The sequence below is a fragment of the Nerophis ophidion genome, linkage group LG01 (genome assembly GCF_033978795.1).
Source record: "Nerophis ophidion isolate RoL-2023_Sa linkage group LG01, RoL_Noph_v1.0, whole genome shotgun sequence".
Lineage (NCBI taxonomy): Eukaryota > Metazoa > Chordata > Actinopteri > Syngnathiformes > Syngnathidae > Nerophis > Nerophis ophidion.
In genome coordinates this window covers 92,628,751-92,655,897 of record NC_084611.1, presented here as the reverse complement: position 1 = coordinate 92,655,897, position 27,147 = coordinate 92,628,751, and the positions used below count along the sequence as shown (strand labels likewise).

Here is a 27,147-nt window from a genome sequence, read left to right as displayed (position 1 = left end):
GTGCTACTTTAGGAGCGATCACAACTTGGAGTAAATCTTCTCCAAATCAGTCCTGTGACACCAAAATGAAACGAAAGAAAGAAATTGCTCTCTGCGGCATTTTTTCAACCTCTCAACCCTATGACGTCATAAAGCAGGGGTGTCCAAACTTTTGCCACTGAGGGTCACGCACTGGAAATAAATACTTGCCTTAAAGATGTTTTTCATTTTCAAAACCTTTACAGTATTTTTTGTAACCTTTATAGCGCCCCTCAAAAAAAGTATATATGTATATATATATATATATATATATATATAGACGAACATAAAATGATAAAAAACAAACAGATCTGAAGTTGATCTGGAGATTTTGGCGATGAAAGGAAAAAAAGATATATAATAATAATTTTTATGAATTATTGTCATGTGTGTGTATAAATACATATATGTATATGCACACACACACATACATATATATAATATACATATATATAAACAAATATATATATAATATACGAATATGTACATATATGTGTGTGTATATATATATACAGTATATATATATATATATATATATATATATATATATGCACATACACACAAACATATATGTATATATACATATATTCATGTATATATGTGTATATATACACATATATACATATAGTTATATTAATAACTATATATGTGTATATATACATATGTGTGTGTATATATAGAAATATGTATATATAAATAGATATACATATACATACATATATGTATACATACATACATGAATAAATCAAATCTCCAGATAAACTTCAGATCTATTTGTGGATTTTAGGTTTTAATCATTACATTATGTTCGTTTTATGTCGTTTTTCTAATAGAAAACTGTGTTTTAATGAAAAACGCACAAAAAATACAATATTTTCCCCCAAAAATTATTGCAGAGAGGAAAATTTGATGTGAAGTAATCAGAGCCTTCAAAAGGTCAATAATTCATACCAACAATGATTTTGATTCATTATTATTTTTCCAGCAATGAGAGTAAAAAAATTTTTTTTAAATCCACAAAAATTTTCAAGGGCCCAAAAGGAGCCCACTCACTAAAGTGTTCAAATTAAGTCTTACATTATTTTATTTTTCCTTTCAACTTCACATCTATTTGTGAATTTTAGGTTTTTATCATTTCTTTACATTTGTTTTATGCCCCTTTTTTTTTATGAGGAACACACAAATAAAACAATATTTTGCCAGAAAATTTAGCAAAGAGGATTTTTCTATGTGAAGTAATTGGAGCCTTCAATAAGTCAATAATTCATAACATTGATTGTGATTCATAATTATCCATCCATCCATCCATTTTCTACCGCTTATTCCCTTTGGGGTCGCGGGAGCCTATCTCAGCTGCATTCGGGCGGAAGGCGGGGTACACCCTGGACAAGTCGCCACCTCATCACAGGGCCTAATTATGATTATTATTCCAGTTTTAAAGAAAACAGCCTGCATGGCAGCTTCGTCCACATCGAACCTTTTTCTCCTTACATTTGCTCTTTAATTCTAATTGTATGTGTTTTTTTGTAATACAATTTAATGAATTTTCCAGGGGTTGTTTAAAAATGGCCCCGGAGCAAACTTTGGACACCTTTGCAATAATCCATCTTTTAGTCTGTCTGGTCACAAAAGTACTGACAAATGCAACCTTGCAGTCCAAAACAAAGCCAACGGAACTTGTCGGAAACAGGAGCGAGGAACGTGCGTACCCTGTGACCTCCCCCTGTGACCTCCCCCTTGCACCTGCACTTCATCTCCTGGTGCTGCGGATGCTCCTCCTCAGGCGGGGGTTCCTGGCCTGCTCCTTGGACATAGTCTGCAAGATGGCCACGGCAGTCTTGGCCCAGTAGTCCACCTCCTTGAAGATGCGCAGCACCAGCAGCTTCAGCTCGAAAAGACTGTCGTCCGCCCGCTGGGGGAAGAGAAGACACCGCGTCACCACCGCATAACAGGTGTTCATCATCCTCACGCCCACTTCAACACGTCATCTAGACAATAATGTTCAAGTTGTTTTGAAGGAAACCATCACTAGTCTCACCTTCAAGAAAAAACCTCAATCGAAATCCTTTAAATGTACACAAATATGACTTTGTTGTTGGGAATTGATCCGAAATATTGGCTATAATTTCATTTTTTGGTTTGTTTTTATTATAAACATTCCATAAAGCGTATATGTCATGTAGTATCATTCATAATAACATGTAATATATACATGATGTAAGTATATATGTAGTATCTAGTAACATTCATAATAACATGTAATATATACATGATGTAAGTATATATGTCATGTAGTAACATTCATAATAACATGTAATATATACATGATGTAAGTATATATGTAGTATCTAGTAATATTCATAATAACATATAATATATACATGATGTAAGTATATATGTAGTATCTAGTAACATTCATTATAACATGTAATATATACATGATGTAAGTATATATGTAGTATCTAGTAACATTCATAATAACATGTAATATATACATGATGTAAGTATATATGTCATGTAGTAACATTCATAATAACATGTAATATATACATGATGTAAGTATATATGTAGTATCTAGTAATATTCATAATAACATGTAATATATACATGATGTAAGTATATATGTAGTATCTAGTAACATTCATTATAACATGTAATATATACATGATGTAAGTATATATGTAGTATCTGGTAACATTCATAATAACATGTAATATATACATGATGTAAGTATATATGTCATGTAGTAACATTCATAATAACATGTAATATATACATGATGTAAGTATATATTTAATGTAGTAACATTCATAATAACATGTAATATATACATGATGTAAGTATATATGTAGTATCTAGTAACATTCATAATAACATGTAATATATACATAATGTAAGTATATATGTAGTATATAGTAACATTCATAATAACATGTAATATATACATGATGTACGAATATATGTCATGTAGTAACATTCATAATAACATGTAATATATACATGATGTAAGTATATATGTAGTATCTAGTAACATTCATAATAACATGTAATATATACATAATGTAAGTATATATGTAGTATCTAGTAACATTCATAATAACATGTAATACATACAATATGTACGTATATATTTAATGTAGTAACATTCATAATAACATGTAATATATACATGATGTAAGTATATATGTAGTATCTAGTAACATTCATAATAACATGTAATATATAAATGATGTAAGTATATATGTAGTATCTAGTAACATTCATAATAACATGTAATATATAAATGATGTAAGTATATATGTAGTATCTAGTAACATTCATAATAACATGTAATATATAAATGATGTAAGTATACATGTAGTATCTAGTAACATTCATGGGCTTCACGGTGGAAGAGGGGTTAGTGCGTCTGCCTCACAATACGAAGGTCCTGAGTCGTCAGGGTTCAATACCAGGCTTGGGATCTTTCTGTGTGGAGTTTGCATGTTCTCCCCGTGAATGCGTGGGTTCCCTCCGGGTACTCCGGCTTCCTCCCACCTCCAAAGACATGCACCTGGGGATAGGCCCCTCCCACCTCCAAAGACATGCACCTGGGGATAGTTTGATTGGCAACACTAAATGGTCCCTAGAGTGTGAATGTTGTCTGTCTATCTGTGTTGGCCCTGCCATGAGGTGGCGCCTTGTCCAGGGTGTACCCCGCCTTCCGAACGATTGTAGCTGAGATAGGCGCCAACGCCCCCCGCAACCCCAAATAGGGAATGAGCGGTAGAAAATGGATGGATGGGATAGTAACATTCATAATAACATGTAATATTTACGTATTGTGGCAGTGTATTTCACAGACTACTTTGGGACAAATGATGATCCGGAACCTTACATTTTTGAGGCTGAATATAAGGAGGACGACCTCCAAGTTTTAGAAGCTGTGTGCTAAACAGATGCAGCCTTAGTGAATCACCAAGTATTAGTAAGTGCTAAACAAGATATAAAAACATCATAAAACCATCTTTTACTGTACAACGTCTGCTCTCACTGGGATGAAGACTGATGGGATGTTTATATCTTGCTGTTTGGATGAAGAATTATTATTATTATTATAAAGAATTTTCCGCATTTCTTGTCATTCTCAACATCTCTGGGTCTAAGTTGGATGTCAAAGTTGACCAACTTGTGGGTTTATGTCCACACCCTTCTACTATCCAGGTGAGAGGCGGGATTTATCATCTATAATAGACTTTCAACAACTTAGAGGCCACGCAGCAGCTCACCTCCAAGCTGTCACTGAAGGCGGGTGTGGGCACAGCCGGGCCGTCCCCGGCGCCGACCAGTTCGGAGACGCAGAAGGCGAGGAGCTTGAGCCTCTCCTTGACCGTGGACCTCAGGCCGGCGTACTCGCCCGCGTCCACGCCCAGCTCCTCGTCCTCCTTGGCGATGGCGCTCTCCATCAGGTGGCGGCACTGCAGCAAGGCCACGTGGAGGCGCCACAGCTGGTCCCGGGAGTCCAGCTGGGAGGAAGGGGGCGGGACCGACACCAGCCGGGGGTCCGCCACGCCCACATCGGCGGGGAGGTTCTCTCTCTTACTCTTCAGTGGGGGAGAAAATCATCTTGATCAGCGTGGCAGCGAGAATGGCTGAATCGGGCTACAATGAAGGTCTTAGAATGGCCTTCCCAAAGTCCTGACTTAAAGATGTGGACAATGCTGAAGAAACAAGTAAATTTCAGAAAAGCAAACACATTTAGCTGAACTGCAGCAATTTTGTGGTCAAAAATTCAAGCAGAAGCAAAATAAATTCCTAAAAGAAGCAAACTTCATGAATGTTTTTTGTGAGCAACAAGTATGTGATGACATCATCACATCACAGAAGAACAAGAGTGGTGGAAATGATTGGAAACTCAAGACAGCCATGACATCATGTTCTGTACACGTGTACGTACACTTTTGACCACCAAATATAGAAACCATATTTTCTTGAATTGCCGCCAGGTATAAAGTATGCGCCTGCCTAGAATTACTGCCGGGTCAAACATTATTTTTATTAGCGCATGCCTAGAATTTCCACAGGGTCAAACTCGTCACGTCACGAGTGACACTTCACCTGTCATCATTTTCAAAATGGAGGAGGCTGATTTCAATCATTTGAAATCGCATAAAGGGGAGAAGATTAAGAGCTATTCAGTAGGATTTAAGGTCCAAGCTATTGAATATGCTAAAAAGAACAGTAAGCAGCTATGTTTTATTAATATACCGTAGCTGCGTGTGTCAAATATGAGTCATTAAATGACTCCCGCCTCCTGGTGGTAGAGGGCGCTAGTGATCCTTCTTGCGACTACTCGGCTGCAGAAGAAGTGACAACACGCAGCAAGAGTTCATTTTTTCCTCTCGCTTGCACTTTTAACATGGAGGATTACATATCTAAAATAAAACAGTTTTCTAAACTGGACTTTCAATGGAAGCAGGAGGTAATAAAGGAAGATCTCCATGGAGACAGAGAGACTTTTAAAACTGAAGAAAGATAAGGAAGACTTCTATAAACAAGTTATCGATGCTTTTGATCAGAAGGAGCTGCGCATGGACTTCATTTATAAGTAAAGGTAAGACCATAATAACCTTTTTTTAATTAAATGTGCTTTTCATGATGGTATCCTTACATCACACTCAAATTTCTAAGCGCAGGCCTAAATTTATCGCATGCCTTTGGTAAGAGGTTTTAAATTAATTAGCACCCCGGTGGCACTACAAGGAAACACAGTATACATAAATAGTTTCCATAAATGACTCCTGTTATTTCCTCTGTGATTAAAGGTGAGACAATGTGGGAATGACCGCTCCCAGCGTGACAACACGCCTGCTCTCGGGATGAAGCAACAGCACCCTGGAAGGAAACCAAGAATTTGTGTTTTTTTTAGCAGGAAGTCCTCACACTTGCAAGATGTGTCGGGAGATAGAAGAAGGCTCTGTTGGAACAGGAAGAACACACTTAGTCCTAACCCTCGCCAGCCTCTCCACTTCAACCACAGCACCAAGGAGCAGCTCCAGGGCCTAAAAGGTGTGGCGTTGCGGGCACAAAAGTCCTTTTAATCTTGGCCACTCATCGGTTATTTGATTGCCAACTTTTGTCGGCGTTCCCAAGTAACGCCAACGCTATCTCCAAGGGTTTGTCAGCGCAAAACCAACATCAAAATGTAAACAATACAAACAGCAACAGGACTTGCGATGTTTCTTTTTTGAACAGACTCATCATGTCAGTGAGGGTAACGGCACCTAATCATACCTCAACATGTGTTGTGTTATGTTAACGGATACTACGTTCACAGTGTCTAATTAGGAGGATGATATCCACGGTTGAAGCGACGACATTGGAGAGACGGTACAACAAAATGTAAATACATGACTCATCATGTCAGCGTGAGTAACAGTTACACAGCACCTAATCATACCTCAACATGTGTTGCGTTATGTTAACAGATACTACGTTCACAGTGTCTAATTAGGAGGATGATATCCACGGTTGAAGTGACGACATTGGAGAGACGGTACAACAAAATGTAAATACATGACTCATCATGTCAGCGTGAGTAACAGTTACACAGCACCTAATCATACCTCAACATGTGTTGTGTTATGTTAACGGATACTACGTTCACAGTGTCTAATTAGGAGGATGATATCCACGGTTGAAGCGACGACATTGGAGAGACGGTACAACAAAATGTAAATACGTGACTCATCATGTCAGCGTGAGTAACAGTTACACAGCACCTAATCATACCTCAACATGTGTTGCGTTATGTTAACAGATACTACGTTCACAGTGTCTAATTAGGAGGATGATATCCACGGTTGAAGCGACGACATTGGAGAGACGGTACAACAAAATGTAAATACATGACTCATAATGTCAGCGTGACTTACAGTTACACAGCACCTAATTATACCTCAACATGTGTTGCGTTATGTTAACGGATACTACGTTCACAGTGTCTAATTAGGAGGATGATACCCGCGGTTGAAGCGACGACATTGGAGAGACGGTAGAACAAAATGTAAATACATGACTCATAATGTAAGCGTGACTTACAGTTACACAGCACCTAATCATACCTCAACATGTGTTGTGTTATGTTAACAGATACTACGTTCACAGTGTCTAATTAGGAGGATGATATCCACGGTTGAAGCGACGACATTGGAGAGACGGTACAACAAAATGTAAATACATGACTCATCATGTCAGCGTGAGTAACAGTTACACAGCACCTAATCATACCTCAACATGTGTTGCGTTATGTTAACGGATACTACGTTCACAGTGTCTAATTAGGAGGATGATATCCACGGTTGAAGCGACGACATTGGAGAGACGGTACAACAAAATGTAAATACATGACTCATAATGTAAGCGTGACTTACAGTTACACAGCACCTAATTATAGCTCAACATGTGTTGCGTTATGTTAACAGATACTACGTTCACAGTGTCTAATTAGGAGGATGATATCCACGGTTGAAGTGACGACATTGGAGAGACGGTACAACAAAATGTAAATACATGACTCATAATGTAAGCGTGACTTACAGTTACACAGCACCTAATTATACCTCAACATGTGTTGTGTTATGTTAACGGATACTACGTTCACAGTGTCTAATTAGGAGGATGATATCCACAGTCAAAGCGACGACATTGGAGAGACGGTACAACAAAATGTAAATACATGACTCATCATGTCAGCGTGAGTAACAGTTACACAGCACCTAATTATACCTCAACATGTGTTGCGTTATGTTAACGGATACTACGTTCACAGTGTCTAATCAGGAGGTTGATATCCACGGTTGAAGTGACGACATTGGAGAGATGGTACAACAAAATGTAAATACATGACTCATCATGTCAGCGTGAGTAACAGTTACACAGCACCTAATCATACCTCAACATGTGTTGCGTTATGTTAACGGATACTACGTTCACAGTGTCTAATTAGGAGGATGATATCCACGGTTGAAGCGACGACATTGGAGAGACGGTACAACAAAATGTAAATACATGACTCATAATGTAAGCGTGACTTACAGTTACACAGCACCTAATTATACCTCAACATGTGTTGCGTTATGTTAACAGATACTACGTTCACAGTGTCTAATTAGGAGGATGATATCCACGGTTGAAGTGACGACATTGGAGAGACGGTACAACAAAATGTAAATACATGACTCATAATGTAAGCGTGACTTACAGTTACACAGCACCTAATTATACCTCAACATGTGTTGTGTTATGTTAACGGATACTACGTTCACAGTGTCTAATTAGGAGGATGATATCCACAGTCAAAGCGACGACATTGGAGAGACGGTACAACAAAATGTAAATACATGACTCATCATGTCAGCGTGAGTAACAGTTACACAGCACCTAATTATACCTCAACATGTGTTGCGTTATGTTAACGGATACTACGTTCACAGTGTCTAATTAGGAGGATGATATCCACAGTTGAAGCGACGACATTGGAGAGACGGTACAACAAAATGTAAATACATGACTCATCATGTCAGCGTGAGTAACAGTTACACAGCACCTAATCATACCTCAACATGTGTTGCGCTATGTTAACGGATACTACGTTCACAGTGTCTAATTAGGAGGCTGATATCCACAGTCAAAGCGACGACATTGGAGAGACGGTACAACAAAATGTAAATACATGACTCATCATGTCAGCTTGAGTTACAGCTACACAGCACCTAATCATACCTCAACATGTGTTGCGTTATGTTAACGGATACTACGTTCACAGTGTCTAATCAGGAGGATGATATCCACAGTCAAAGCGACGACATTGGAGAGACGGTACAACAAAATGTAAATACGTGACTCATCATGTCAGCGTGAGTAACAGTTACACAGCACCTAATCATACCTCAACATGTGTTGTGTTATGTTAACGGATACTATGTTCACAGTGTCCAATTAGGAGGATGATATCCACGGTTGAAGCGACGACATTGGAGAGACGGTACAACAAAATGTAAATACATGACTCATCATGTCAGCGTGAGTAACAGTTACACAGCACCTAATTATACCTCAACATGTGTTGCGTTATGTTAACGGATACTACGTTCACAGTGTCTAATTAGGAGGATGATATCCACAATTGAAGCGACGACATTGGAGAGACGGTACAACAAAATGTAAATACATGACTCATCATGTCAGCGTGAGTAACAGTTACACAGCACCTAATCATACCTCAACATGTGTTGTGTTATGTTAACGGATACTACGTTCACAGTGTCTAATTAGGAGGATGATATCCACAATTGAAGCGACGACATTGGAGAGACGGTACAACAAAATGTAAATACATGACTCATCATGTCAGCGTGAGTAACAGTTACACAGCACCTAATCATACCTCAACATGTGTTGTGTTATGTTAACGGATACTATGTTCACAGTGTCTAATTAGGAGGATGATATCCACGGTTGAAGCGACGACATTGGAAGACGGTACAACAAAATGTAAATACATGACTCATCATGTCAGCGTGAGTTACAGTTACACAGCACCTAATCATACGTCATCATGTGTTGCGTTATGTTAACGGATACTACGTTCACAGTGTCTAATTAGGAGGATGATATCCACGGTTGAAGCGACGACATTGGAGAGACGGTACAACAAAAGAAAGTTCAGGTGAGGTCATGAATAAATGAGTGAAATATGAGTAGGGACGGGTCCCGCTCACATTTGAACCGGTACCTTGGAATCAATACCGGTACCGATTTCCGGTACTTTTGTGTGTGTTAATAAATATTAATGTTTTTTACATCTTGTTTTCCAAATATCATTTGCAAATATGACATCAAGTTGCAAGTACAAAACATTAGATGGCAAGAGCGTACAGTTCATTTTCTGTTGGTCAGTTTGGTCATTGCGCCCTACAAAGTATTAATACTGTAGGTACGGCGACTACAGATTAGTAGGTTGGGTTTTTTTTATTAACCAATTTCAAGGTGGTAAAACTGCTAAGGTTAATCAGTAGCATGTTAATGGGAAAGCTAGTGTATATTAGCATCGAGCTAGCGCATTTGTGAGAAAGCAGATTAGCATACCTCCAAGATGGTGCCAAGTAACGAATTCCATGATTGTCAGGTAGAAACATACCAAGAGCTAAATTGTCATTATGGTTGTACTTTATGAATACTTAGGTCTACTACACTACAGTATTTAATGTTGTCATTATGGTGGTACTTAATGAATACTTAGGTCTACTACACCACTGTATTTGATGTTGTCATTATGGTGGTACTTAATGAATACTTTGGTCTACTACACTACTGTATTTAATGTTGTCATTATGGTGGTACTTAATGAATACTTAGGTCTACTACACTACTGTAGTTAATGTTGTCATTATGTTGGTACTTAATGAATACTTAGGTCTACTACACTACTGTATTTAATGTCATTATGGTGGTACTTAATGAATACTTAGGTCTACTACACTACTGTATTTAATGTTGTCATTATGGTGGTACTTAATGAATACTTAGGTCTACTACACTACTGTATTTAATGTTGTCATTATGGTGGTACTTAATGAATACTTAGGTCTACTACACTACTGTATTTAATGTTGTCATGATGGTGGTACTTAATGAATACTTAGGTCTACTACACTACTGTATTTAATGTTGTCATTATGTTGGTACTTAATGAATACTCAGGTCTACTACACTACTGTATTTAATGTTGTCATTATCCTGGTACTTAATGAATACTTATGTCTACTACACTACTGTATTTAATGTTGTCATGATGGTGGTACTTAATGAATACTTAGGTCTACTACACTACAGTATTTAATGTTGTCATTATGGTGGTACTTAATGAATACTTAGGTCTACTACACTACTGTATTTAATGTTGTCATTATGGTGGTACTTAATGAATACTCAGGTCTACTACACTACTGTATTTAATGTTGTCATTATGGTGGTACTTAATGAATATTTGGGTCTACTACACTACTGTATTTAATGTTGTCATGATGGTGGTACTTAATGAATACTTAGGTCTACTACACTACTGTATTTAATGTTGTCATTATGGTGGTACTTAATGAATACTTAGGTCTACTACACTACTGTATTTAATGTCATTATGGTGGTACTTAATGAATACTTAGGTCTACTACACTACTGTATTTAATGTTGTCATTATCCTGGTACTTAATGAATACTTATGTCTACTACACTACTGTATTTAATGTTGTCATTATGGTGGTACTTAATGAATACTTAGGTCTACTACACTACAGTATTTAATGTTGTCATTATGGTGGTACTTAATGAATACTTAGGTCTACTACACTACAGTATTTAATGTTGTCATTATGGTGGTACTTAATGAATACTTAGGTCTACTACACTACTGTATTTAATGTTGTCATTATGGTGGTACTTAATGAATACTCAGGTCTACTACACTACTGTATTTAATGTTGTCATTATCCTGGTACTTAATGAATACTTGGGTCTACTACACTACTGTATTTAATGTTGTCATGATGGTGGTACTTAATGAATACTTAGGTCTACTACACTACTGTATTTAATGTCATTATGGTGGTACTTAATGAATACTTAGGTCTACTACGCTACTGTATTTAATGTTGTCATTATCCTGGTACTTAATGAATACTTAGGTCTACTACACTACTGTATTTAATGTTGTCATTATGGTGGTACTTAATGAATACTTAGGTCTACTACACTACTGTATTTAATGTTGTCATTATGGTGGTACTTAATGAATACTTAGGTCTACTACACTACTGTATTTAATGTTGTCATTATGGTGGTACTTAATGAATACTCAGGTCTACTACACTACTGTAGTTAATGTTGTCATTATGTTGGTACTTAATGAATACTTAGGTCTACTACACTACTGTATTTAATGTTGTCATTATGTTGGTACTTAATGAATACTTAGGTCTACTACTACTACACTACTGTATTTAATGTCATTATGGTGGTACTTAATGAATACTTAGGTCTACTACACTACTGTATTTAATGTCATTATGGTGGTACTTAATGAATACTTAGGTCTACTACACTACTGTATTTAATGTTGTCATTATGGTGGTACTTAATGAATACTTAGGTCTACTACACTACTTTATTTAATGTTGTCATTATGTTGGTACTTAATGAATACTTAGGTCTACTACACTACTGTATTTAATGTTGTCATTATGTTGGTACTTAATGAATACTTAGGTCTACTACACTACTGTATTTAATGTTGTCATTATGGTGGTACTTAATGAATACTTAGGTCTACTACACTACTGTATTTAATGTTGTCATTATGGTGGTACTTAATGAATACTTAGGTCTACTACACTACTGTAGTTAATGTTGTCATTATGGTGGTACTTAATGAATACTTAGGTCTACTACACTACTGTATTTAATGTTGTCATTATGGTGGTACTTAATGAATACTTAGGTCTACTACACTACTGTATTTAATGTTGTCATTATGTTGGTACTTAATGAATACTTAGGTCTACTACTACTACACTACTGTATTTAATGTCATTATAGTGGTACTTAATGAATACTTAGGTCCACTACACTACTGTATTTAATGTCATTATGGTGGTACTTAATGAATACTTAGGTCTACTACACTACTGTATTTAATGTCATTATGGTGGTACTTAATGAATACTTAGGTCTACTACACTACTGTATTTAATGTCATTATGGTGGTACTTAATGAATACTTAGGTCTACTACACTACTGTATTTAATGTTGTCATTATGGTGGTACTTAATGAATACTTACGTCTACTACACTACTGTATTTAATGTTGTCATTATGGTGGTATTTAATGAATACTTAGGTCTACTACACTACTGTATTTAATGTTGTCATTATGTTGGTACTTAATGAATACTTAGGTCTACTACACTACTGTATTTAATGTCATTATGGTGGTACTTGGAGAGCCAAGTTTTCTCAGAGGTGGTATTTGGTGAAAAAAGTCTGAGCCCCTGAGTCTACACATGGTTATTATTCATAGTAATGATAAAAATAATAATAGAAGACAAAAACATACTCATGGAAATGATGTTAATTTCTAAAGAATGCAAACACTAAATGCAGCAGAACAATGTTGGGCTCAGTTGTGAGTGGAAAGAAGAAGAAAGTTTCCAACTCACGTAAAAGTCCAACAAAAGTTTCCTACTCACGTAAAAGTCCAACAAAAGTTTCCTACTCACGTAAAAGTCCAACAGGCTGCAACATTCCCGCGTCAGCAGGCGGCCGATAGAAGCTGCTCTGCCCGCAGACATCTTGCCAAACTGCGGCTCGCTGCCGCCGCTCGTCCGCCGGTCCGCCATGGTCGCCTCGGTCCTCCGACACGTCGCAGGTAAACAACCCCCGCTCGGTCCACTCCTCACCGGCCAACGACTTCCATCCTCCCACCCCGGGAACTATTTCAACACTTGTCGGCGTGAGCTCGAAGCTTCTCCGGCCGAACCTCCAACTCAATCCCCGGGAAACTCCGCCCCTTTCCCCGGGAACCTCCGCCCCTTTCCCCGGGAACTTGATCCCCGCACGGAGGAATTGACGAACCGGAGCGGGGGGCGGACCTGCGATCCTCGGCAACAACTGCTCTATGACGGCCTTTTTATTTTTATTGAACACTTTTAGCAGATTTCCCGCTTGTCGAGCTAAATAAAAGCCGGTGTTGTGTCGTAGAATGCACCCTTTGGCGGGGGCGCGCTTACGTCACTAGTTTACGTCACTCGTCTCGAAAAGTATATCTAAATTCGGCTGTAATAAAAAAATTAAAATAAAATAAATAAAATAAAATAAAAATTCGGCTGTAATACAACAAAAAAGCTGTGAAAACAATGATGCTGTGTTCCAAATGTAAGTTATTTTATCTGAAAGAGCCTATGGTTTTGCACTTTGTTTATTATATATATATTTTTTTGTATTCTATTTTTCCATCCATCCATTTCCTACCGCTTATTCCCTTTTTTGGGGTCGCAGTGGGCGCCGGCGCCTATCTCAGCTACAATCGGGCGGAAGTCGCCACCTCATCGCAGTGTATTCTATTTTTGCATTTTGAATTCATATCCCCCTGGCGCTGTTTTGTACGGTTTTCATAATTTTTTGTAATGTTTTATATTGTTGTTGGACTTACTGTTTGGAATTGTTGAAATTTATAGTAAACATTTTTTTTAAATAAAATAAAAAATGAATTTAAAAAAAACCTCGGCTGTAATGGCCGGAAATGGCCTCTTTCGTCGGTGTTTACATGATCACTTTTATTTTTTTTTTTTTATAAACCTTTGTAAATGTTTACATTTATTAATAAACAGTTGAGAAAATACTAATAATAAAGAAACGTACAACATGATCACTTCTTTGCCGTTTGTATGACGTCACATTAGTGCCAAAAATCCTAGCGCCTAAAATCTGTTATCGCGCGTTGATTCTCCACTTCGTGCGCGCGCGCGGCGCATCTTTGCGTGCGCGCGCACTGTATTCCTTTTGGCACTTTGTGGGCGGGGATGCTTAGACCGTCCCTCCTTTCTGATTGGTCAGGCGAAAATAGCTGCGGGCCAATCAGAAGTCTGGTAGGGCGGGTCATCGTCAATATGTATCAAGATGATACAGCTCCTGTCCACAAACACATTCTAAAAAGTCCACATTTAGTGGAGTTGTGGAAAATGTCAATTGAATTTGATCTAAAAGTCTTTGAAGAAGTTAATGTCTCATCTGTTGAGAGAACATCACATCGTTAATGTGATTAATTTATTCATTTTCTTTCCTCTATCTACTTGAAGTTTACATCAGAGTCTACCTGAAGCCACTTATCTATGTGTACTTCATATCAGGACCACATGATTAGCATATGGGCCTAATTATTGATGTCATGATTGTAATGACTATTTTAGTAGAATATCATTACAATTAGATAGATAGAGGAAAGAAAATGAATAAATTAATCACATTAACTATGTGATGTTCTCTCAACAGATGAGACATTACCTTCTTCAAAGGCTTTTAGATAAAATTCAACTGACATTTTCCACAACTCCACTAAATTTGGACTTTTTAGAATGTGTTTGTCGACAGGAGCTGTATCATATTGATACATATTGTCGACAGGAGCTGTATCATCTTGATACATATTGTCGACAGGAGCTGTATCATCTTGATACATATTGACGATGACCCGCCCTACTAGACTTCTGATTGGCCCGCAGCTATTTTCGCCTGACCAATCAGAAAGGAGAGGTGGTCTAAGCATACCCGCCCACAAAGTGCCAAAACGAAAACGGCGCGCGCGCACATAGGCACTACGCGCACGCACAAAGGCTCCGCACGCGCGCACAAAGACACCGCGCGCACGCAAAAAGGCACCAAACGCGTGCAAAAGGGTGTCGCGCGCGTACACGAATCGGAGAATCAGCGCGCGATAACAGTTTTATGCGCTGGGATTTTTGGCACTAATGTGACGTCATACGTTTGTCGCTACCTGTTGCTGGCGTGGAACGGGTTGCCAGACGACAAATGACACATTATCGTACCGGAATCCCAAAGTGTTTCGAGGAACGATTATTGTGCGTAAACGATTCGTCGTTACTAAAGGAAAGTCTGCAGAACTAAAACATTATCGCTGACACGGTATATTGGTGTATATTATAACGTCATTTTACCTTTAAATAGGCTAACATAGCAGCACTGTTTGGGGGTGAAAGCGAGTCAGCAGCCACCCGCAGAACAGCGCCCTCCAGTGGCCGCAATGAGTTAAGACAACATCAGTGCAGGATGTAAGGCAGAATTTGATTTTTTCCATTTTTTTTAGATCATGTGAAACATTTTTAAATAGTTTTTAAAATCAAACTTGAATTTAATCTGATGCATGTTTTGTCAGAGTGTGAATCTTTGGACACCAAACGATTCGATTTCGAATTGATTCTAGAAACAAAACTTTTCTCAATTCAAATATATAAAAATTATACCACTTTTTCAAAACAGGTTACATAATAGAAAATCTCATTTTAAATATTTGATTCTTATATTTAAGATAAAAGACAAAATACATACATATTTTTGGGGGGGCGGTATAGCTCGGTTGGTAGAGCGGCCGTGCCAGCAACTTGATGGTTCCAGGTTTGATCCCAGCTTCCGCCATCCTAGTCACTGCCGTTGTGTCCTTGGGCAAGACGCTTTACCCACCTGCTCCCAGTGCCACCCACACTGCTTTAAATGGAACTCAGATTTTGGGGTTTACTATGTAAAGCGCTATATAAATATAATTCACTTTATTATTTTTTTAATTATGAATCGCTTTACAATCAGAATGAACAAAAATGGCGTTTCAGATAAATTGACTATTTTGTCCTAAAACCAATTTATGGGTAAGAAATGAAAGATATAAGAAATACACTAAATGAGACAACCCTGAATGAATAAGACGGGCATCACGCCTCTTTCTCAAGACAGTTTTTTCGAAAATATATTTCCAAAAAACTTTCAAGAAAAATATATTTTTAAAAAAAATGATATTTTCCCGGTGGCAGAGGGGTTAGTGCGTCTGCCTCACAATACGAAGGTCCTGCAGTCCTGGGTTCAAATCCAGGGTCGGGATCTTTCTGTGTGGAGTTTGCATGTTCTCCCCGTGAATGCGTGGGTTCCCTCCGGGTGCTCCGGCTTCCTCCCACTTCCAAAGACATGCACCTGGGGATAGGCCCCTCCCACTTCCAAAGACATGCACCTGGGGATAGGCCCCTCCCACCTCCAAAGACATGCACCTGGGGATAGGCCCCTCCCACCTCCAAAGACATGCACCTGGGGATAGGTTGATTGGCAACACTAAATGGGCCCTAGTGTGTGAATGTGAGTGTGAATGTTGTCTGTCTATCTGTGTTGGCCCTGCGATGAGGTGGCGACTTGTCCAGGGTGTGCCCCGCCTTCCGCCCGATTGTAGCTGAGATAGGCGCCAGCGCCCCCCGCGACCCCGAAAGGGAATAAGCGGTAGAAAATGGATGGATGGATGGATATTTTCAATATCAGTGTGATCTTTTTATTAGCTGTTTGTTGATCACTATTATCTTTGGTCACACTTGTGGGTTCATTGGTACTCTGGTCTGGACCACATATAGTTTTCTCAAAGCTTCAAAAGGGTGTCAAACATTGCAGTTCAACTATTCTTACTGTACTGTAGATATTGAATGAGTTCATACAAAACAGGGGAGTCCAAAATGTGGCCGCAGGGCAGCTCGAGTTGTGTTGCAATGTCGAGAAAAACCTGTAAAATAGTAAAAAGAACAAAATGACATATTGTAATGAGAGCAAACCTAAAAATTTGATACATTTGAAAAGTGCAAGGATGTGTGGGAGTTTTTATATTTATTTTTAATTGCTTCAAATTGACATCAAAACTAATTGCCAGCTTTGTGCCATATGTGACAAATTGTATCATATTAGTATCAAAATGTCAGCTTGTTCACAATACATTTTAAAATTTTGTTTTTTCTCTTATATTTTTGCGGGGGATTTTTTTTAACAATATGTCGTGGGCCAACATAACCTCAGCTGATGCAAATGACCCCCTGTCCTCACTCTGCACCCCCTGAGTCATAATAATACACATTGTCACCTACAAGTTATAGCTATAACTCAAAGCTAACACTAAGTTATGTCTTTAAACATATGCCATGTCTGCTTTTAGCATTTCTTTTCATAAAATAAAAACATATCAAAATGGCTTTTTGTTATGTGGCCCCTGGTGGAAAAAAGTTTGGACACCGCTTTAATAAAACAATCAAGCTTTTTGACTTGAATTGCCTGACATTGGGTATTTTCACAAAAGTTATTTTTGAGTTGATATAGATCAGCACCCAATATTATGTTTATGGAACTGTTAATATACCAGTAAGTAAAAGGGCTAAATTATAATGAGGACAATTCATATATGTTTTTGTCTCAGTTTTAATGACAGCTAAATATATATATATTTTTAATGATTATTAAACATTTGATTAAAACAATATTGTTCTGCATCCCCGAACTGACAAAAAAACCTCGCTGTGGCTTTTTACGGATGAAGAAGGCAAGTGTCATTATGGTGCAATACCACTTTTGTACTCTAGATGGCAGTCATGCTATCCTAGTGAGGCGTAAACCGTAGAAGAAGAACGCAGCAGCTAACGTGTTAGCATTTCTCGTTTTTTGCGGAATTAGAAAATTGCTTCTTTTTTAAATGATTATTAATGCAACTGAGGGTTTATATATGTCGCTTGTACTGTATAAAACAACAAAATAACAAACACGGAGGCTCCAGTTTTACACAAGGAACAATTTGTTTTCAAAACTACGGTCCACCACTTCCGTTCTTACGCCTTCAAAATAAGAGCTCAAGGCATATACTGTATAACAGCTTATAACGGGAATTCAACATCACAAAGAGGTAAGTCCATAAGAATGGATTACAATGATAACACAATTAAAGGCAATGTTTGCATTTCTGAAGAGACAAAAAGGCTTTTTAAACATAAACAGTCGGGTGAAGGAGGCAAGAGTCATTAGTGTGCAATACCACTTCTGTACTCTAGACGGCAGTCATGCTATCCCAGTGAGGCGTAAACCGTAGAAGAAAAAAGCAGCAGTTAACGCGTTTTCATTTCTCGTTTTTTTGCGGATTTAGCAAAGATTATGACAAAAAAGACAATTTTATCTTTTAAAAATCATAAATAATGTAACCAAGGGTTTATATATGTTGTCTGTAATGTATAAAACTACGAACACGGAAGCTCCAGTTTTACACGAGGACCGCTTTTATTTTGTTTTCAAAACTCACCTCCACCCCTTCCGCTCTTAGCGCCTTCAAAATAAGAGCTCAAGGCATCTACTGTATAACAGCTTATAACGGGAACTTAACATCACAAAGAGACAAGTCCATAAAATATGTTACAACAATAATGAAATTAAAGGCATGGTTCTGCATTCCTGAACTGACAAAAAAACTTTTTAAACATAAACAGTCGGTGTGGCTTCTTCCAGGTGAAGAAGTTAAGTGTCATTAGTGTGCAATACCACTTCTGTACTCTAGACGGCAGTAATGCTACCCTAGTGATGCGTAAACCGTAGAAGAAGAACGCAGCCGCTAACGCATTCGTATGTCACGTTTTTTGCGGAATTAGCGACGATTATGACAAAAAAACATTTTTTTAAATATTTTTTAATTATTCATTGATGTAACCTGTTTTTATTGACTCACCTCTTTGTGGTGTTAAGCTCCTGTCAGCGTTTGTTTTCAAAACTCCGCTCCACGGCACAGTCATCACTTCCGCTTCTTGCGCCTTCAAAATAAGAGCTCAAGGCATATACTGTAAAACAGCTTATAACAGAAACTTAACATCACAAAAAGGCATGTTCATAAAAATAGGTTACAAGATTATAGTGAAATTAAAATGTATTGTTCTGCATTCCCGAACTTACAAAAAAGCCTTTCAAACATGAACAGTCGGTGTGGCTTTTTCCGGGTGAAAAAGTTAAAGGCCTACTGAAATTAGATGTTCTTATTCAAACGGGGATAGCAGGTCCATTCTATGTGTCATACTTCATCATTTCGCGATATTGCCATATTTTTGCTGAAAGGATTTAGTAGAGAACATCCACGATAAAGTTTGCAACTTTTGGTCGCTAATAAAAAAGCCTTGCCTGTACCGGAAGTAGCAGACAATGTGCGCGTGACGTCACGGGTTGTGGAGCTCCTCACATCTGAACATTGTTTACAATCATGGCCACCAGCAGCTAGAGCGATTCAGACCGAGAAAGCGACGATTTCCCAATTAATTTGAGCGAGGATGAAGGATTTGTGGATAGTGAAGGACTACAAAAAAAAATAAAAAAAATAAAAAGACTATACAGTGGGAGCGATTCAGATATTATTAGACACATTTATTAGGATAATTCTGGAAAATCCTTTATCTGCTTATTGTGTTACTAGTATTTTAGTGAGATTATATGGTCGTACCTGTACAACCTGAAGGTTGGCCCCACACCTTTCTTCAGCACCAGTCGACGGGTGGTGGCGATGCCCATCTCTGCCCTTCGCAAGGGACCCTCTTCGAAACACCATCTTTCTAAATGATTGCTGCATAATACACTGTACTTTGTGTGTGTGGTCCAATCCAACCGTGTTCACTTGACCGCTCTGTTCCATAGTAAAAGCTTCACCGTCATGTTTCGGGAATGTAAACATTGAAACACCAGCTGTGTTTGTGTTGCTAAACACGGCTGCAATAAACCGCTTCCCACCTACAGCTTTCTTCTTTGACGTCTCCATTATTCATTGAACAAATTGCAAAAGATTCAGCAACACAGATGTCCAGAAAAGTGTGGAATTATGTGATGAAAACAGACGACTTATAGCTGGGAACGATGCTGGAACATAATGTCCTCTACAATGTGTGAAGTCACGCGCACGCGTCATCATACCGAGACGTTTCAGTAGGATACTTCGGCGCGAAATTTAAAATTACAATTTAGTAAACTAAAGCGGCCGTATCGGCATGTGTTGCAATGTTAATATTTCATCATTGATATATAAACTATCAGACTGCGTGGTCGCTAGTAGTGGCTTTCAGTAGGCCTTTAAGTCTCATTAGGGTGCAATACCACTTCTGTACTCTAGATGGCAGTCATGCTATCCTAGTGAGGCGTAAACCGTAGAAGAAGAACGCAGCAGCTAACGCGTTAGCATGTCTTGTTTTTTGCGGAATTAGCGACGATTAAAAGCTATTGGTTCGATATTTTGCATTATGCGTTAATGTATAAATATTTATATTTTACAACCAACGGGTAAACATGGAGGCTCTGGTCGGATACAGCGGGTCGTCGTCGGAGTCTGACGGGGACGAGGAGTCAGTCTGCAAGAATGATGGCGGAAGGTAAATAAATAAAAGCAGCTTTATTTGCTCCTGCAGGCCAATTATTTCTTTTAAATATGCACGATCTTCTGTCTGTACCGCTCATCTTTCCGATCTGATACAGTCAAATTCACCCAACCCTTATTTAGTGAAAAACAATTTTATTTTTATTTTTTTCAAAGTTATACGTTTTTGGTAACACTTTAGTATAGGGAACATATTCTAAGCAACAAAGACTTAATTTGTCATGATCTGTGATCTGGATTATGTTTTTGGACTCTTTTAGTTCCTGTTTGCGTCCCTTGTTTTGTTTAGTTACCATGCCGACTTGTGATCTTCACCTGCCTCTGGTGTTCGGACAGCGCACCTGTTTCTATTCAAAACCCTTATTTAAGCCTGTCTTTGCCAGTCAGTCGGCCTGGCGTCATTGCTTGTTTTCATGCAATACCACATTTCACGTTGCTTGATTAATGCGTTGCCCACATGTCTTGTTTATTTCTTGCCACAGTTTTGTGTTTGTTCCACGCCATAGTTTGTTTACCTCATGCCCTGCCAAGATTGGGGACGGTATAGCTCGGTTGGTGGAGTGGCCTTGCCAGCAACTTGAGGGTTGCAGGTTCGATTCCCGCATCCGCCATCCTAGTCACTGCCGTTGTGTCCTTGGGCAAGACACTTTACCCACCTGCTCCCAGTGCCACCCACACTGCTTTAAATGTAACTTAGATATTGGGTTTCACTATGTAAAGCGCTTTGAGTCACTAGAGAAAAGCGCTATATGAATATAATTAACTTCACTTCATGTTGCTCGATTCATGCCGTGCCCACGTAAGTCTTGTTTATTTCTTGCCACAGTTTTGTGTTTGTTCCCCGCCATAGTTTGTTTGTTTACCTCATGCCCTGCCAAGATTGATCAAATTAATAAATACGTTCCTACCTGCAAACCTTGTCCAGAATAGTCCGTTTGCATCCCGGGAGAACAAACCTCGCACTAAGCTGCAACCCCTCCCCCCAACAAAACAAGGTAGCGCAAACAGGAACTAAAGAGGTCCAAAAAATAACAAAACCATAATCCAGACCATAGATCATGTCAAATTTAGAATTATTTGGACACTAGGGAAACATATTCTAAGTAATAAAGACTTAATTCAGAGTTATTTGGTTAGAGTTATAATAAGGCCATGCCGAATAAGGCTTTAATAAGTACTTAATACTGACTAGTTAAGAGCCAAGATGTTACTAATTTGCATTTTAATAAGCACCTAATTAATGGTGAATATGTCCTCCATATTGAAGTGTTAGCATGGTTTTTTACTGGTGCACAAAATGTAGCGTGCATGAACACCACCTTGTTCAAACAACAAAACCAACACAGTGCATAAACTCACAACAAATGACACACCTGCAAATCAGTCAGCTGTTACCGTATCCGTAATACGCCGATAAGGAGAAGTTTGTATTTACACGATGAGTCAGGTGGGTTTTGACCCCCACCGAACCCCTGAGGCTGACTCACCAAACCCCTTGGGTTCCATGGAACCCAGGTTAAGAACCTCTGTTCTAGTTACTTGTTCCCGTTGATATACATTCTCACATAATTCAAGTATCAATATTTTGCTTTGACAATCGAGACAAGCGCCTAAGTATCATGTGTCGACATTTCAGTATCGATCCGCACATTGCTGTCAAACTGGAGGCCCGGGGGCCAGATTTGTCCCACCACTTCATTTTATGTGGCCCGCCAAAGCCTGGGACTAAAACACTTGTATCTTTTCTATCTAAATGCATACACTTATCATTTTGACAAAGAAAACACATGCATTGCGCACATTTTAATATAATACAGCCCAACCATCCATTTTCTACTGCTTGTCCCTTCTGGGGTGGCAGGGGGTGCTGGAGCCTATCTCAGCTACATTCATGCGGACATTTTTTGTTAAATTAAAAACAAATACTATAATATCTGTTACCCATCCAATTGTACACTGTAAAAATGACAATGACTTTGTGATACTGTTAGTTTTCCATTTACAGGAACACACTGTAGATTTTACCATAAGGCAGCTCAGTTGCCAGAATTTTACAGTCAAAAAACTGTTGCACATTTTTTTTCCATTTATTGTAATAAAGAATAACTGTAGTTTTTACTGTAAAAAATAACTAAACTGGCAGCTCTGTTGTCAAAATTTTACTGTTTAGTTTAATATGCTGTAAAACTATTTATTTTTAAGGTAAAATTCTCACACTGTTATTAGGGGCGCATTCATTACATTTTCGGGGCAAAATTTTTTTTCGTCATATATTCTCTGCACCGGACTATATTAGATTTTATCTGTAAAAAAAAAAAAAAAAAGCACTTTACGTTGAGCAAACAACTTCAAAGTGCCACAGTGTAAAAAATAGTAATAATAATAATAATAAAAAGATAATAAAAACAAATGAAATATAAAACTAGAAACAGCCCAATAGCTAGAACCAGCATGCATGACTACAAAAAGGCTTTTTTTAAAAGATGGGTTTTTAAACCTTTTTTAAAAGCATCCACAGTCTGAGGTGCCCTCAGGTGGTCAGGGAGAGTGTTCCACAGACTGGGAGCAGCGGAGCAGAAAGCCCGGTCTCCCATAGTTCGTAGCTTTGTCCGTGGAGGTTGGAGGAGGTTAGCCTGTTTGGTGCGGAGGTGTCGTGTGGAGGATTTAGGGGTGAGCTGTTCTTTGAGGTAGAGGGGGGCATTTCCATGGAGGCAGTGGTGAGTTAGTTGGGAGATTTTGAATTCAGTCCTGAGTGGAACAGGAAGCCAGTGAAGGGATTTGAGGTATAAGCCACAGATATATATGCTGTGAAATGAGTTATTTACACATAAATATTCCGTCAATTATTATTGCCTGCAACACGGCAGTAAAACGGCTGGTCATACAAAACAGAAGTCATCATCATGGACCCACGAGCTGCGCAAGCTCTCTCCAATCAGCTACACAGATTCAATAACTCACCGGGGACGTTTTGGTCAATTTACAAAACCGAAACAATATAAAAAGAATGCCGTTGCAAGTTAATAATACTAACAAAGACACTAGTTCATGTTAGCATATCAGCTAATGCTAACGACACAAGCTTCATTACATTACGTATGCATGAAAACACCCCTACAAACATCACACACGGGACAGTTCAGTAAGTAGAAACAGTTTCAGTTTTATATTGTAAAACTTTCAAAAGTTGCTGGGAGTGATGAATGAAGAATCCACGAGAGTAGAAACGCTACGGACGGCTACAAGAATGAACGGCACTTCTACTTCCGGTAGAAAGTGCTAAGTGGAAGGTAGCTGCAGCACCTACGGTGACAAGCAGTAGCACACATTTTCAGTGCATTTGCTTGTTTTTAATTACCGTATTTTCCGCACTTCAAGGCGCACCTTCAATGAATAGCCTATTTTAAAACTTTGTTCATATATAAGGCGCACCGCATTATAAGGCGCATAGAATAGATGCTACAGTAGAGGCTGGGGTTACGTTATACATCCTTTAGATGGAGCTGCGCTAAAGGGAATGTCAACAAAACAGTCAGATAGCTCAGTTAAACTTTATTAATGGATTACAAACCAGCCTTCTGACAACTCCGTTTACTCCCAAAATTAATAAACAGTTTGATTATTTGCCCGGATTCAATAAACAGGTAAAAAACAGTCTGATACTGTTACGGTAAATCAAAGGTTAGTGCAATCACAATATAGTAACACTGGAAATAGTGCAAAGCAATAATATATCAATAACTCAACAATGCTCAAACCATAATGTCACACAACACAACACACAAAATAAACATGTAAAGCTCACTTTATTAAGTTATTTCTCATCCACCAATCCCTCAAATTCTTCTTCAGTGTCCGAACTAAACATGCCACAAGAGGTCTCGCCACTACGGTCAGCAGTCAACTACCTTATTTTCCCCCGTAGAAGAAGAAGAAGCGCGCGGTGCATGCTGGGATATATGACCGCACCAGGCGTGTGTCGTGGAAATTTCTTAAAGATGATCCTTTAGTGACAAATACTTTAATACATCATTTTAAAGCTAACAAACAAATAATAACAAGCGTTGCAAAGTGAGACCAAACCAGAACGATACATCCGTTTGTTCCAGCTTGTTCTAACGCCTTTAGAACTTGACATGACAATTATACATTCTCAGAAGTCCCACCCTCCATGCTCATTTACATACAGTACACCAGTGGAATGAATACCCAAAGTCCTGCGAAGGGGAGAGGGTGTCGTTTGCCCAGAGGGGGGGGGTCACTCAGGAAAGGGAACTAATTTAGCTCCGTTGGGGGTCAGGAAGAGGAACACACATGCCCAGGTCAACTATAGTCCACATGTTACATCAAAGACACAGGAGACAGAGCTTGATCAGATAATAGATCTCTTGCTAAGTGTCACATTCCTGAGCCCAATAAACAACTTTTGGCGACCCGTTCAAAGAACATCATCAATTAAAACGAGTACAAGTCATTTTGCTATCACACGTGCCGTTTCTGTGTGTTTATGTAAAGACCCCAAAATGATTTCAGGAAGGCAGGAATTGTCACAGAACTGCTAGACAACAGCAGCAACACTGACTCCATTAATGACGTCATATATCCCAGCATGCACCCCGCGCTTCTTCTTCTACTACGAGGGTAAATGAAGTCGGCGGCTGCTGACCGTAGTTGTGAGACCTGTTGTTGCATGTTTGATTCGAACACTGAAGAAGAAGAATTTGAGGGATTGGTGGATGAGGAATAACTTAATAAAGTGAGCTTTACATGTTTATTTTGTGTGACATTATCGTTTGAGCAACGTTGAGTTATTGATATATTGTTATTGCTTTGCACTATTTTGAGACGTGGTTAATGGAGTCAGTGTTGCTGCTGTTGTCTAGCGGTTCTGTGACAATTCCTGCTTTCCTGAAATCATGTCTCTCAATAGGAGCCATTTTGGGGTCCAAACATAAACACACAAATGGAAATGTTTATAAAACAAACATAGACCCAATAATAAAACTTCAAAAAAGGGTCATTAGAATAATACACAAAGCCTGCTACTATGAACATACCAATCCATTAGTTATGAGTTCAAATGTATTAAAATTTTCAGACATTGTGTTTTTAAAAACCATGGAAATTATGTTTCGAGTAAAAAATAACAGCCTTCCAGCTTGTATTCTCAGGCTATTTCATTTAAGAGGAGACAACTATAATTTACGGGGGATATCGATTTTTGAAATAGGTAAAGCGAGAACAAATATAAAATACAAATGTATTACAGTTTTAGGAGTTAAATGGTGGAACAAGCTCAGTGATGAGCTGAAGACATGCAATTCTTTGGTAAGGTTTAAGAAAACATTGAAAGGTGAAATAATTGAAAATTATAAAATATAGTTAAAATTACTTTCATCCCATTGATTTTTGATTTATTTATTTTTTTTATGTTGATGTTCCAGGCAATATCATTTTCTGTGAAGGTATAAGATAGGCAAATATAAGCTTTGGCTTCAGCCTGTTCCTTTTTTGGTCACTCTTTTTTCTTTTCTTTTCTTTCGTGTGTAAATGTGCATTATTTTATAGATATAACATGTACTGTAAAACTGATCACACACAATGGTTGATTGATTTGATTTGATTGATTATATGACCGAAATAAACTTATTTCATTCATTCATTCAAATGAAAACGGCACACCTGGCGCAGTCATATATCCCAGCATGCACCGCGCGCTTCTTCTACGGGGGAAAATGAAGCCGGCGGCTGCGTACCGTGGTTGTGAGACCTGTTGTGGCTCAATTATTGGTCCATATATAAGACGCACCGGATTATAAGGCGCACTGTCAGCTTTAGAGAACATTTGAGGTTTTTAGGTGCGCCTTGTAGTGATGAAAATACGGTACTTGCCTTCTGGCCGTCAACCAGGAAAAATCGATAAATTATCCGCGTCGTTTTCTAAGCCGCAGGGGTCAAAGCGTAAGAAAAAAGTAGCGGCTTATAGTCTGGATTCAATGGTGGTAATCCGTTTATTTACATAGTCACTCGTGCCTCAGAGGGCTTCACAAACTCACGACATCCCTGATCTGTCTCCACATTGGGGCAAGGAAAAACTCCAACAGCCAGGGAAAGC

At 38.4% G+C, this 27,147-nt stretch overlaps 2 protein-coding genes and 1 long non-coding RNA gene across 3 annotated transcripts in view; 2 read left to right on the top strand and 1 right to left on the bottom strand.

The window, feature by feature from the left end:
- Positions 1 to 4,955, top strand: part of LOC133562403 (uncharacterized) — a 28,086-nt gene extending 23,131 nt beyond the window's left edge. The window contains exon 3 of the long non-coding RNA XR_009808898.1: positions 4,222 to 4,955. This is a non-coding gene — a long non-coding RNA (uncharacterized LOC133562403). The remainder of the gene's footprint in view (positions 1 to 4,221) is intronic.
- On the bottom strand, positions 692 to 13,637 carry cntf (ciliary neurotrophic factor). The gene is made up of 3 exons (XM_061916575.1): positions 13,333 to 13,637; positions 4,287 to 4,601; positions 692 to 1,930 (listed from the first exon to the last, which is right to left on the bottom strand). The coding sequence occupies exons 1-3, from the start codon at positions 13,450 to 13,452 to the stop codon at positions 1,769 to 1,771; spliced, it is 597 nt and encodes a 198-aa protein (XP_061772559.1). The 5' UTR covers positions 13,453 to 13,637; the 3' UTR covers positions 692 to 1,768.
- A 7,140-nt stretch (positions 13,638 to 20,777) lies between these two features.
- si:ch211-113e8.11 (uncharacterized) overlaps positions 20,778 to 27,147 on the top strand; it is an 8,574-nt gene continuing 2,204 nt past the window's right edge. The window contains exon 1 of the mRNA XM_061916490.1: positions 20,778 to 21,027. Within this exon, the coding sequence (XP_061772474.1) occupies positions 20,945 to 21,027 (83 nt within the window). The 5' untranslated portion in view covers positions 20,778 to 20,944. The remainder of the gene's footprint in view (positions 21,028 to 27,147) is intronic.